Raw genomic sequence first — 14989 nt, forward strand, 5'->3', positions numbered from 1 at the left:
GCAGGGTCACTCTGAATTTAGAAGGCAAAGTGTTTTATTACTCATGTCAAAATTGGTCATGAATCGCCATGAAATGACGCGGTGGCTTTTTGCCCTCCCTGTCTCCAGCACCAATAAAATGATGTTAATGTACATAAGAAAAGAATGAAATGTGATACCTTTCAGAACTTGTTCTTCCTAACTGAAAAGCATAGCATCCTGCCGTATAAATAACGAGTCTGTAAACTGAAATGTCAGTTCTCGACACACTTTGAAACACTGCCACTAAAAACTACATGTTAAGTATTGCGTTTTAGATTGGCTTTACTACTGATCCACGAATGGCTCGCTCATCGCCATATCCAACTGATGTTGCTCGCGTGGTCAACGCACCTATCTTCCATGTCAATGCTGATGATCCTGAAGCAGTGATGTATGTCTGCAACGTAGCTGCAGATTGGAGAAACACTTTTAATAAAGATGTGGTTATTGATCTGGTAAGTACTGTCATTCTTTACTATTGAATGGTCTTCCCTGCATATGTGGCTAGGTGGGCATCCATTTTCCACTACAGCTCTTTGTGCCCCTTCAAATCTCTCATGCAAGTTGAGGGGCTCCGAAACAGCCTCCATTGAAGGTTGAGGAGCTGTGGTGGAAAGAGAAAATCTGCATAACCCTGTAACGCGTTGAAATACTTGAAGTATGTGCACACAGAGTCTTTTAAACCTGGACCTTTAACTTAGTGAAGTAGGTTCTGAATATGATGATATAGTGTTAATTACAGATTGTGCATTTCCGTTTGTAGCATCTAAAAGAACAGGACCCAATATTGCTCTGAATCTGAATCCCTTAAAAATGTATTTCACCTCACAGATAATAAGGGAAAATGTTACTCCTATCTGTAACCTTTTGGTTTGCACTCTGTCTGGGCTCTGAAACTAATTTACACAATCGCACAATCTTTAAAAAAAGAAAGAAAGACCTGACTTATGTGCCTTTATTGCTTCCTGCTTCCTGGCCATACTTAATTACTATGCTTTTGTAAGAGAGTACAAGAAAGGAGGGAGAAAAAAGCCCTCTTGTGTTGTATGCATTTTAGTCTCTAGGAACTCTCAAGAGTCAAATTGGGAAGATATCCCAGAGGAATTATCCCTGGGATGTTGGGGGGAAGTATACTCTCCAAAGAAGAAGATTAAACAGCTTGAAGCATCCATCCCTTTATTGCATTTATAGACCTTTCTGCCAAAGCTTCCACAGAGGGATTCACAGTTTTGAAATATTAATTCAAACAAATAGTACAAAATATTCTCAGGCCTACTTGATGGCACTGGCACCCTGGTACAGGCTTCTCTTGCCATTTTTCAGGACTCAGGGATTTAACTGTAGATTCCCGGGTGTTTTGACTTCTGATGTCAGGGAGACTACCAAACTTCTGTCAGGACTGAGCGAGCTAAGTCAGGAAGATAATGGGGGTGGGGGGTGGGATTCTGCTCACTGAGCTTTCAGCTGCTCTGGATTTTTTTTCAGAACTGGGTGTGTACAGAGTGCAACAGCTTTGGGGGCGAAATTATGTTTTAAGAACTACGTAGCTGGTGGGAACTGCAAACTGTAAAGTAAATTAAAGAGAGGGCTGATCTTTAGAAAGCAACGAAGGCCTTTAATTGTTCTTTTTATTGCCCATTTCATCATGATCATTGCATTGACTGGAATATGTAGGTTTGTTACCGAAGACGGGGCCACAATGAAATGGATGAGCCCATGTTCACCCAGCCTTTGATGTACAAGCAGATTCACAAGCAGGTGCCTGTGCTGAAGAAGTATGCCGACAAGCTAATAGCTGATGGAACTGTGACGCTGCAGGAGTTTGAGGTAACAATGCTAGCAGTGGAGAGGGCCGTTAATGGTGCTGGTTTTGTAACAAGTAATACTGCTATAGCTTTCTGTTTTAACTGGTTTGATTTGTTTTGATTTTTTGAGGTCAGGAAATAACTTCTGTCTTATTCCTTAATACTTCCAAATAAATTATCCTTAGGGGAAATCTGTTGGTTGCCTCAGTAATTTCAAAAAATAAAAACATGAAGAGCAAGAGCAGTATGTAATGGTGCATTGGTTCACAGCAGCAGTAGCAGTAAAAACTATGCATGCAAAATAGTGTTTTGGATTTGCAGGGGACACCTCTAAACCCTAGAAATTAATAAATGGTAGGATTCGGTGTTCCCTTGTGCCAGTAGCGGCTTAGTCATGCTGGCCACATGACCCAGAAAAACTGTCTGCGAAAGTGGACAAACGCCGGCTCCTTCGGCCTGTAAAGTGAGATGAGTGCTGCAACCCTAGAGTCGTCTGTGACTGGACTTAACTGTCAAGGGTCCTTTACCTTTACCTTTTTAAGTATTTGGATGATTAGGAGTATTCAGGGAAAGGCCTCTAGCGGGCTTCATCTTGCATGGGGCAGGAGCCTAGTGAGATTTCTTTTGTATTATTTCTTTGCACCATCACTGTGTGTGACCTTTGAGAAAGATGTTCCTGCCCCGAAGAAGAGTTTGGATTTGATATCCCACTTTATCACTACCCTAAGGAGTCTCAAAGCGGCTAACAATCTCCTTTCCCTTCCTCCCCCACAACAAACACTCTGTGAGGTGAGTGAGGCTGAGAGACTTCAAAGAAGTGTGACTAGCCCAAGGTCACCCAGCAGCTGCATGTGGAGGAGCGGAGACGCGAACCCGGTTCACCAGATTACGAGACTACCGCTCTTAACCACTACACCACACTGGCTCTGAAGGGTTTTAATTTGAAGGGTTTTAATTTGACACAGGAAGGCAAACATGATAGGCTGAGGTCCAGGGTGGATCCTGAGTCCTGCTGCGAGACATAAGCCAGGGTCTCTGAGTTTAGACTTTGGGATTCCCGGACATCTCCCATCTGTAACCTCTTCTTATGTTTTTATTTTCCTTTCTGTCTCCAAGCTCCTAAGACAGTGGCGGCGAACCTTGTAGAGACCGAGCGCTCAAACTGCAACCCAAACCCCACTTACTTATCTCAAAGTGCCAACATGGCAATTTAACCTATATATCTCACGTTTTCTGTGTGTTTCACATTTCTTTTTTATACTGCTGTTGTAATAAATAATCCTTCATAAAAGTTAACTGCATTACATTCTTCATTAAATTATCTTTCCATTGATAAAAAAGGAGTAGTATGTAATTGCTGAATAATAAAGAGAAAAGAGAATCACGAGTGATTTACCACCAGCTAGACTGGTGACTGGGAGTGGCCAACAAGACCATACAACACCGGTCCTGAAAGACCTACATTGGCTCCCAGTATGTTTCTGAGCAGAATTTAAAGTGTTGGTGCTGAGCCCTAAACGGCCTCAGCCCAGTTCACCTAAAGGAGCGTCTCCACCCCCATTGTTCAGTCCGGACACTGAGGTCCAGCTCCAAGGGCCTTCTGGCCGTTCCCTCACTGCAAGAAGTGAGGTTACAGGGAACCAGGCAGAGGGCCTTCTCAGTAGTGGTGCCTGGCCTTCAGATGTCAAGGAAATAAACAACTATCTGACTTTTGGAAGACACCTGAAGACAGCCCTGTTTAGGGATCTTTTTAATGTTTTATTGTGTTTTTAATATTCTGTTGGCAGCCACCCAGAGTGGCTGGGGAAATTATTATTATTATTGGCAGACCAATGATAGAAAAGTGCAAGGATTTGCAGATTTGGTGGCCATGATACCTATCCCCACCCTCTGGTGATCATCCCTTCCCTTGTTTCTAAATTCATGCCGTGCTTTGTAGGAACTCGGAAATCCTTGTTCCTCCCCAGAGTCCTGTGCACAGGCTTGTACAAGTGGCTTCTGCCCAATGTCCTCCTGATTCTCCCCACTCCCACTGTAACCATATAATATATGGTAAAAAACTTTGTTGTTGTTGTTTAGTCGTGTCCGACTCTTCATGACCCCATGGACCGGAGCACACCAGGCGCTCCTGTCTTCCACTGCCTCCCGCAGTGGTAAAAAACTAATTGCTTGTAAAATTGTGCTAGGTATAAAAAACTTGAAAATCACTGCTTTGATGGAATTTTAGTTTTCCCTATCCCTCTGCGTTCCTGCTGTGGTATTTGTCACATGACATTTCGCCCCTATTCTACAGGAAGAAATTGCAAAGTACGATAAGATTTGTGAGGAAGCTTATTCTCGATCCAAAGACAATAAAATCCTACACATTAAGCACTGGCTTGATTCACCTTGGCCAGGTAGGAAGTGTTGCTGTAAATCTCATTGGCTATATTTCGATGTCACAGTAAAACATGGTTTATTGTGATAGGAGGGAATGTGGTTGTCTCCCCTTTGACCTTCTCTGCGGTGGCTGCAAGATGCAGATTGCAGGAGGACAACTCTCAGCTGCAGCCTATAGTTTTTCTGAGGGAAACAAGCCATGAGCCTGGGTCTCGGCTTAACACTAAGTCAAACCACGGCTTAGCTCCAGTTAGTGAGGTGGCTGCAGTTTCTGCTGTGAGTCTTCACATGCTTGCACATTTATGCTTAGTGATGGTTTGGCTTAGTATTTCATGAGAAATAGGCCTATGTCAGCTTCCCCTTCTGCTTCCTCTTGCTGTTTAAAAACAGCAGCTATTTTGCCCCTCGCCCCATTCCTTTTTAACTGTACAAAAACATCTGTCATATTTACCTCCTCAAATGACCCTCAAATGATGCTAGTGACTGCTTTTCTAGGTGTGCAAACAAGTAAAATTGAGGGGGGCTGGAAGCTGCCTCCGTACCAGTATTTTTAAAAAGCAAAAGAGAAGATAAGGCATTTGTTCCTTTCCAAAAGAGTTGGATACATTTCATTTCTCAGTTCCCCCAAATTACTCTGCCAGTTCAGGGTTGGCCTGAAATCCCCACTCCCAATTTGGCAGATCTCCACGCTGGAATAAAGTTCCATTTTTATATGCAAACAAATGAGCCATAAAAATTTGTACCTTCCCTCTCCCCTGCCCCCAGGAACTCCAAAAACTACTACAAATGCCTGTTTAGCCCTCTAGCCAGGCGAAAAAGGAACACCTTTCTTAAGGGCCGGGGGTGCAATTTAGCATTTGGTTCCAGGTCCCCACTTGTGTGTTTCTAAAGGGGGAATTTCTTATTACTTTTGTTACACATGATGGGATTTCTCTAAACAAGCAGGATCTTTCTGGAAAAAGTTTCTGTACTTTTTCAGCATGTCTCCCCACGTTTCAGGTTTTTTTAATGTGGATGGAGAACCAAAGAGCATGACTTGCCCTCCAACTGGAATTCCTGAAGATATGCTGATTCATATTGGAAATGTAGCCAGCTCTGTGCCTTTGGAAGGATTTAAAATACATGGAGGTGAGAACTTAATTCTTACTATATTTCCAGCACTGGCTTCCTTTTTCTCTAGAGATGCAGCGTTGACAGGAGAATATTTGCTAGTTGAATGCTGATTCTCCCTGTCCTGAATTTGGAACACCGTCTGTTTCCTGAACAGAAGAAACTTTTCCCCTTTCATATCCCTTTCCATTAAAAAGTAGTGTTTGATGTACATACTACAAGTGCACAGCATTACCAGCTAGGAGGTTGTATGTTTCTCTTTTTCATTTAGGCTTAATACTCGTACAAGCAACATTAATGAGTTTTGCTAATTATTATTTTCAGCCTTATTGAATTGAAGCAATCATGAGTTTATTGTTAACTTCAGTGGTCTGGCAGACATTGTGCAAAGGACTAGGGAAGTTGTGGCACCTGAATTAGTGTTAAATTAATAGTACTTGCATTTATGTGAGGGGCTGATTGACTGTAAAGCCATGTTATAGGTCCTTGAGGAATTATTGTGGATTGACTGATCTTTGGCTGTTTAGCTCTCCATATGATTCATGGTGGTGCTACTTTAGTTGTACGTTTATATTTCTCCATGTGAAAACATTCTTTAAAGAAAAATGTTTCAACTGATGCTTTGCACAACACTTAAAAGTGATGAAAATGTAGAAGAAAAGGTGGACGTTGGGAAGAGGTTGGAAAAAGAAAGGTTCTCAAGGGAATCAACAAGATTTGTGGGATTACATCTCATTGTTAAAAATGCCTTTGCAGAGATTTTTGCCTCTGGAGCCAAGAGCTAGCAAATTACATTTGCTGCATGGTCTGTAACCTGCATTGATTCATTCTCTAATGTGGGTCTGTAAAGTCACATTATGAGCTGTGTGAGATTTGAATAATGCTTTGATGATCACATCTGTCTTTCTTTTATTTATTTTCCTTCCTCTGAGATTGATCAACAGGGGTTGTTTTATACAATTAAAATTCCTGAGAAGTTATTACAGCAAAGCTTTCAATTACACATCTTCAATGTTTTGTTTTCAAGTGGCATGTAATTAACATACACTTTCTTATTAAATCAAAATATCATTATTCATTAGTAAGTATCTGGAGAAATCCTCATATACAAAGTGTAGCTTCTAGTTCTGTCCTCTGTTGCTATGCATTGATGTGTAAATATTTTATTAAATATGCACACATGTTCCTGAAACACTGAAAAGTAACATGGCGCTTAGAGTGAACCATCTGCTGGGTGCCTCTAATTTTTAATAGGCAATTGTTAGGTAGATATGGATTTGATGTATCAACCATACTACAGTTTTGAAATTGCTTCATTCATAAAATAAATATTGCTTGCCAAAATCATTCAGCAAAATCTTATTCATGAAACAGCACAGCTAGCTATGCAAGACTTTTCATGAATAAGACAGAAACTTTGCCTGTCATAAAAATATTGAATTAGGCAAGGATTTGCTTATTTCATGAATGAAGCTGAGAATGTGGTTAATTCATATATTAGAGCTATTCGGCTATATTATTTCATGAATAAAGCAAGTTCACTCATATATACATTGAAGGGTTTTGAATAACTAAAAAGTGGAACAGAAAGCAGAACGGCTTCGATATTGGAACTTGTTTATGTAAGGGAGTATAAGTTTTCCAAGCCTTCAGTCTTAATCTAGTAACATTCTTAAAAAGAAATATGCTAATAACTTGAGGTGTAAAAGTATACCATCGTTGATGGATACAATAAAAGAGGTATTCAGTTTTAGTGTGTGATTAGCAAGCAGGAATTGTGATAGTTAACAGTTTTGCTATGGAGCAGTGTAGGTGGAGAGATAAAATATTAAGACTGAGAACTGAAACATAGCTGGAGCTTAATTGTGTGAAATGTTATCAATATAAGGACAATGAACTTGTGGTTGAATTGAATTGTCTGGATTGTGAATGACTAGTAGAAGCATTCAGAAGGGAGGAAAGTCAAAAAGACATTCAGGTGAGGTCACCATTTAGTTATCAGTGTTTTGCTTTCTTGGTTGCGTTTTCTTAGCACTCCAGTCTTCATCTTGGGAATGGAGACATGTATTGGTATCCTGATAACGTTGTTTTTTGTTAATTGCAGCCAGTAATTCTTCTTTTCTCCTCCCTCTCCCCACTTAGGACTTTCTCGGATTTTGAGAAGTCGACTGGAAATGACAAAGAACCGAGTTGTCGACTGGGCCTTGGGGGAATACATGGCTTTTGGGTCTCTGTTGAAGGAAGGTATCCATGTCCGACTAAGTGGGCAGGATGTAGAAAGGGGCACTTTCAGGTGAGTTGTATAATATGGCTGCTGCTCATCCGGTAGAAAATGTCATACAGATTTTGCTGTGAGTTAATTCTAAACTGGGTCACTCTGAGGGATGGCTGTCTTGCTGTTTGTAACAGGTAACATGTTAAATGCTAAAGGGGAATGCACATGTAATTGCATGCGGTAGTTGAGTATGAACATGAATTTGAATGAAGAAGTAATTGCAAAAGCTCAGGAAGAGGTGTTAGGGAGAGCTACTGCGATAGTGGAAGGAAAGAGATCAGGCAAAGGAAAACAGGTATATAAACAGCATAAAAGGGTAGGTGAACTAACTGGGGTAGGGACTCCCAAAACAGCACACTGAGCATGCTGACTTGCTGTTTTGGTTTACATCAGAGTGGCCGAGAGGGGGGTCTTGTCATTTGAGCAGCCCATGGCCTCCATATATGCTGACCAGGCTTGTGTCCTGGAGAGATCATTCGGGTGCTACTAACACATCAAAAACAACACCGGAGGCAGAGGTTAAGAGTTACCGGTCTCTGCAGCCACAGCAGGTGCTGTGATTCTCCGGAAGTTTGGCTCCACCCCCGGAGGCGCTTTCCATTGTCTCTCGAGACAGACGGATGCCAACGACAACATGTTGCAGGGTGAAAGATTCGAGTGGGAAGGAGAATGAAATTGAATGACAGGAATCTGGAACAGGGACACTTCACACTGCAATCTTTTGTCGCAACAGGGCAGCACATAGCAATCACAAAATACAATAATAATGCCACAGTAATTAAAATTGAAGGGACGCGGGTGGCGCTGTGGGTTAAACGACAGAGCCTAGGACTTGCCGATCAGAAGGTCAGCGGTTCGAATCCCTCAACGGGGTGACCTCCCGTTGCTCAGTCCCTGCTCCTGCCAACCTAGCAGTTCGAAAGCACGTCAAAGTGCAAGTAGATAAATAGGTACCACTCCGGTGGGAAGGTAAATGGCGTTTCCGTGTGCTGCTCTGGTTCACCAGAAGTGGCTTAGTCATGCTGACCACATGACCCGGAAGCTGTATGCCGGCTCCCTCGGCCAATAAAGCGAGATGAGTGCTGCAACCCCAGAGTCGGTTACGACTGGACCTAACAGGCAGGGGTCCCTTTACCCTCACCTTAATTAAAATTATTTGATTTTATATGATAGCAAACCTGTTTACTGAGAACCTTTCCTTAGATAGCCAAAACAGCACCATCCATACTGAAGACTGGATATATCAGCTGTTGTAGGGGAGTTCTAAGATTTGCAGATGGGGGGAAACTTGGGGGGGGGACTAAGATCAGGGGGAAACCCTAAACAGCTGGGAGGAGTATACTCAGTGACCGCAGAACCCTGAGTGTCTTTTTGTGGGAGGAGGGATAATAAAAGTGGGGGAGGGGAAATAGACTGGAATGTCCAAACTATGGCATTGGTTGGCTGGAACCCATGAACAAAGAGCACTTCATGTGCTGCAATAGATCCCATTTGGACCCACTGAATTTTTTCTCTCTTTCAGTGTGCTCATGCAAGTTGGAAGATTTTTGACTTTTAGAGCCAATCTGTAAATTATTTGGATCAATGACCTGTTAGACTGAAGTGAGCTACAACACTTCAGACTGCATATGGGAGATCGGGGACTACATATGGGAGAATGTACTTTTTTTACGGTTACCCACAAAGGAAGTCACTGAATGTGGCAAACTAGCTTATCCGAGTGAATGCTACAGTAAACCCTTTGGTGTGTTTGGTTTGGTGGGCAGGTTTTGGTTTTCAAAAACGGGGCCCTTGCAAAAAACAGGACACCTCCGCTTGCTTCCAAAAACCATATGGCCTAGAATCCCAACATATTTGCCTACTGTTTTTTGCTACACGATGTGTAGATCGTTTGCTAGAGGGGTTTTATGGGGAAACGGGTCGACAAAAATGGCCACCTCCATTGCACTTCTGTAGTTGTCGCGTTTTAACCTCCGGCATGCCATTGGCTCTGGTTTTACGATATTAACTAGTTTCTATTTAGAGTGGTGAACGGTTCTTGCTAAGATGCTTTAGAAGAACAGAATTTCTGCTTGCAATTTGTTCAGCTTCGGCAGGCGTGCACCGCAGAATAGCTATTATCAGGGTAATAGCCCTTCTTCCTTTAGTGGTTGTAGAGCTTGAACATATTGGTGTGTTTCACTCAGTTAGTCTTGCTCAGGGAGTTAATGGATTACAGTAATTACTTCAGTCATCTCTGTTTTGATAATGTTCCTTGGTGCACCATTCTAATGCTGATTAATGGAGCTCTAGAGGGCACTAAGCAGTGAGCTGATGAAGGGTGGGCATTGAGGACCGGAGGATGCAGCTCTTTCAAGACTTCAACCTGAAAACTGCTCAAGGAGCTGAAAGCCGGTGCACAATACAGGCTGCACATGACTCAAAGCACGAGGAATAGAATTTCCCAGCTAATTATAATTTGAGCGAAAGCAGCCCTGTTGTGTAATGGCTTCCACACTTCATATTTTATGGAGTGTAACTGCATGCCACTAAAAGCTTCATGCATCGCGCAGCAACAATTGCAAAGTTATCTGCAGCAGCGTCAGCCTGTTGTCAGAAGTGAATACTTGAGATATTGAAGAGCTTTAATTTAAAATAACAGTAACGGTTAATCCCTTGCGACTGCCTAGATGCAGTGAACGGTAGCTTCCATACTGGAGGCCGCTGTTGATTTTTTATAACTTTAGCCGTAGCTTTAATCTTTCCAAATGTGTGGAAAATAATATGAGACTTTGTGTAATGGGAAAGGGTGTGAACTGAGAAATACCTGAGTCAAATCTAAGCTCAGTCAGAAACTCACTTTGTGGCCTTGGACAAGCCATCATCTCCCAGTCTCTCTCTTTTTTAAGGGTTGCTTTGTATTTATTTATTTTAATATATATTTTTTATTAAATTTTCTGTTTTACAGTTTAGAATATTCATTTAAACAACCTTAACGTATCAATGACTTTCCTTTTCTCTTTCCATGGTTCATTATGCATAACATAAATCCCTGCATATTTTACATAAACTAAATCATTCAGTACAGTCATATCTTGGATCCTGAACACCTTGCAAGTCAAACGTTTTGGCTCCTGAATGCCGCAAACCCGGAAGTGAGTCTTTCCGGTTTGCAAATGTTCTTTGGAACAGGGCTTCCGTGGCTTCCAATTGGCTGTAGGAGCTTCCTGCAGCCAATCAGAAGCCGTGCTTTGGTTTCCGAACATTTTGGAAGTCAAACGGACTTCCGGAACAGATTCCGTTCAGCTTCCAAGGTACCACTGTATTCTATTATTACATCCATCAAAACTTATGTACACTGTTGAATTTATTAAAAATGTTGCCGTTATCAAATGTACACAAAACTGCCCCCCCATATATTCAGTAAACATTTCCCAGTCTTCTTTAAATGTATGTTCTTCTTGTTCTCTTATTCTATATGTTAGGTCTGCAAGCTGCACCTATTCCATGAGTTTAAGTTGCCATTCTTCTTTAGTTGGAACCTCCCTTGTTTTCCATTTTGGGGCTAACACCATCTCCCAGTCTCAGTCCTCAGCCTGCAAATGGCTAAAATACTGAGCTGCCTTGCTGGATGATTGTTGTAATAATTGCGAAGACTCTGAACATTCAAAAAGTGTTCTGTGTGTGCTCTTGCCACGGTTTCCTTTTCTCAAAATATCTTTTCTTAAAACGTCATTGTGTTTTTAAAAATCTTTGTAGCCATCGCCACCATGTACTCCATGATCAAGATGTTGACAAGGGGACCTGCGTTCCTATGAATCATCTGTGGGAGCAGCAAGCCCCTTACACCGTATGCAATAGCTCCCTTTCAGAATATGGGGTCTTGGGTAAGTTTGGCAGTTTTTTATTGGATTACTTGAGTACCTTGAGATTGTCTAGAACTACACACCATACTTTTCCGTGTATTAGACGAGGGTTTTTTACTCTAAAATAAAGTTTAAAGGGGGGGGGGTGTCTCGTCTTATACATGATAAATAACAAGATGAAAGATGAAAAAATCTTCTTTAATAATTCCAGTGGCATCTTTAAGATCAACTAAATATAAGCTTTCAAGGTATGAGCTTTCGTGTGTAATACCTTGGGTAAAGAATTTAATTCGTTCTGGAGGTCCGTTCTTAACCTGAAACTGTTCTTAACCTGAAGCACCACTTTAGCTAATGGGGCCTCCCGCTGCTGCCGTGCCACTGGAGCACAATTTCTGTTCTCATCCTGAAGCAAAGTTCTTAACCTGAGGTACTATTTCTGGGTTAGTGGAGTCTGTAACCTGAAGCATCTGTAACCTGAAGCGTCTGTAACCCGAGGTACCACTATACACACTTCGTCAGAGATTCTGAAGCAGAGGTCACTTCAACCTTATAACTGTTGATGACTGTTATGGCAGTTGGTTCCACAGGTAAGGGCAAAGGATTTTTAAAGGGACAGATGACCAAAATTGGCTTCAGTATGTATAATCGGACATGAATCCAATATCTCTATTCAGACCAGGTCTCTCCATAGGTCTCTCCATGTCTTATACATGCATAGTGCAGAGGGGGGATGGGTGATTGGTTGCAGCCGCCAGCAGGATCTTGCGATTGGGTGGGTGAATGGTGTCTGCTGCAAGGGCTGCTTTTTATTGGCTGCTGCTTTGTCAATTTGGTGTGCGTTGCTTGCAATTGTTAGTGTTTGTCAGTTGGGTGACAACTCGGGGCCATCTCACCCCATTTTCTTTAATTTTAGTCCCCCAAAATAGGGGGCATCTTATACATGGGGGCATCTTATAGACGAAAAGGTGTATCCAAATCTATACACTTGGACCTTTGTCTTTATTTTTTAAAACTGTGACTTCCCTTTTCGGATAAACAAGCAAATGGATTATTTTTGCAATATGTTTGTCAATATTGGGCTCCACGCGGATTAAAACTCTTGAAATTTTTCATTCACTTTAGCACGGGTTTCTTTATCATTGAAGGTTAGGGAAATGAACTCTCTGCATTCCTTCTGACTGCAAGTCATTTTAAATAGTAATTAGGGAAGGAAATTTGACTGTGAGGCAACGTTTTTGAGAATTACCACTTTGAAAGAGAGAGAAATTATTAATGCTCCAATATGCGTATAGATCAATAGCATCTGATCCAGAAATTCCTGCTTTGTTTTTCTAAACTCATCCCATCATAAACACAAGTAAGCACAACTCCAAAAAGAGAGAGAAGAATTAAGCCCTGAACTTGAACTTCCATTTGCGTAAACAAGCAAAATGATTCTGTCATTTTAGGAATTCCCATTAGTGTCTTAGATTGCAGCTAATTAAGTAAAAATGAATTGAATAGCCCTGCATGATGAAGCTTCAAATTGTTTTTCTGGCAGGTGCACAAGCAGGGAGCTGGCACCTGTTCAGAGCTGCGAGTCAGTGCTGAGTTATTATTGAACCACTAAAGAGCACCAAGTGTATAATAGTTCTACTAAAATGTTATTCTTGCTGGACTAATTTGCCACAGGGATAAATCCACTGCAGCCTAGATACTCTGCAGTGTAAAAGAGCATTTTTGGGAAAAGGAAGAATTATGTTAAAGATTATGGAGAAAAAACATCTTGTTTAGCTTGCATTCCTTCACTGTAAACTGGCTTCATCACTTATTTTGTAATTTTAATGATGGGGATTCTGTAGACAGTGCCAGCCTTGTATTTTGCCAGTCATCAACTTGCCCATGCTAAATAGCAGCTGCTCCTGTTTAAACATATGTGGCAAACTGCCCAGGAAACATCTAGGTAATGTCACAAAAACATAGCACAGCATTTTAGTTTTCTTCCCCATATTGAAAATGCAACCATTTTTTTCCTTCCGCAATTACTGTTAGAAAGAATCTTAAAACCTAATGGAAGTCACCTCCTTATTGGTCTTCATTGAGAAATATAGGAGGAGATCTGTTCAGAAAAGTGAAGAAGACATTACAGTAAATTAAGTGCTACATTGCCATTTCAAAGCACTTTGGGTGTTTTCTTCTTTGTTTTAAATCCCAGCCTGAGAACCCTTGACTAATGACAAATCATGTTGCATTAAACTGCAGCTTAATTAATTTTAATTGAAAGACTCTTGCTCTTTCTGACAGTCACGCAACTTGCTGTCAGGGAGAAGGGGGAGAGATAGCATAATATGAAGTGCAAGCTGACGCTGTGTCTCAACACCTCTGTCTGTCAGTGTGACACATGAAAACAAAGAGGAGAGGCACCAAAAATTGGGCTGATCGCTGTTTCCTCATCTGATGATTCTGTTATCTGAAGTTCTCCAGATAACAACATAATATTTGTACCATCATTGGACTCCACCTTTAGAGGTTTTCTACTAAAGAACACTTGCGCTTATAAAACCCCAAATTATTTTAATAAAGTGTATTCATCTGTTAGTTAAACACATCATGATCCAGAAATGACTTCCTTCTTTGTACACTATCAGTTCCTGTCCATACACACATACCACCAATGTATTGCTTCATCCTTAATGTCACCTCCCACCTGAAGGTCAAACTAAAATATGTTTGCTTTAGATTTTTGATTCGTGGGGTTCCAGCCCCTCTTTTTGGAATAACTGGGTTGAGACCAGTTTGATGAGGCTCTAAGCTACTGAAGGTAATGGTCCAGCTGCCCTTTGTCAACAACAAATTGTCGCTGTTTTTTTTGCATTGAATATATGCTATATGGTAATTTATGGACCTAATAGGTATCTAAAGCCATTTGCACGTAACAAATAGGAGCCTACACAACACAAAACACTGTTGTTGTATGTAAGTTTTATTTTATTTGTTTTTCATCTTATATTTTGGAAATGTACATCCTGGGTTTTTTCCCCTTTAATTTTTTTGGGGGCCCCCAAGAGAGTGGGGCCCTAAGCTATAGCTTGTTTAGCTTATACGTAAATCCAGCACTGGTTGAGACCAATTGCCACAAGTGACTTTCCACATGTGGAATTGTTTCTTAAAACTGTTCCTGTAAATAAAACCACCAGCACCTTACTAGTAAGATCAAGGACACATTCCTGTATTGTGGAATTATTTACGACTTGGGAGACCTGCCCTATCACTGGAAATCATAAGGGAGAAAGCAGCTGTTAGTCTGTCTTTTATGGTATTGCTTAATTTAGTGGTTTTTGACAGTGTGCTGTTATAGTAGAGTTAGGAGAAAGGAATTAATGTATTGTCAGTTTGAAGACACAGTTTAAATCTACAGGGCAATCTTTAAGACTAACCAGAATATAAGTATTGAACTCTTTCATGTGTACTTCAGTAGGATCTTTGACTGAGATTAAACTAGTTTCCATTTTTATCTTGACAAAGCCTGATTTCCCTATTCTAATATAGTAGCATGTGTGTGAATAAGGCTTGAA

At 41.1% G+C, this 14989-nt stretch overlaps 1 protein-coding gene across 5 annotated transcripts in view; it reads left to right on the top strand.

Moving 5' to 3' along the window:
- OGDHL (oxoglutarate dehydrogenase L) overlaps nt 1–14989 on the top strand; it is a 68399-nt gene that overhangs the window by 33049 nt on the left and 20361 nt on the right. For all 5 annotated transcript variants that reach the window (XM_083614622.1, XM_083614624.1, XM_083614620.1 and 2 more), the window contains exons 11-16: nt 297–476; nt 1696–1848; nt 4120–4222; nt 5205–5333; nt 7458–7608; nt 11329–11456. In XM_083614622.1, coding sequence (XP_083470748.1) covers nt 297–476; nt 1696–1848; nt 4120–4222; nt 5205–5333; nt 7458–7608; nt 11329–11456 — 844 coding nt within the window. The remainder of the gene's footprint in view (nt 1–296; nt 477–1695; nt 1849–4119; nt 4223–5204; nt 5334–7457; nt 7609–11328; nt 11457–14989) is intronic.

Source organism: Podarcis filfolensis (genome assembly GCF_964270895.1).
Source record: "Podarcis filfolensis genome assembly, chromosome: 5".
Classification (NCBI taxonomy): Eukaryota; Metazoa; Chordata; class Lepidosauria; order Squamata; family Lacertidae; genus Podarcis; species Podarcis filfolensis.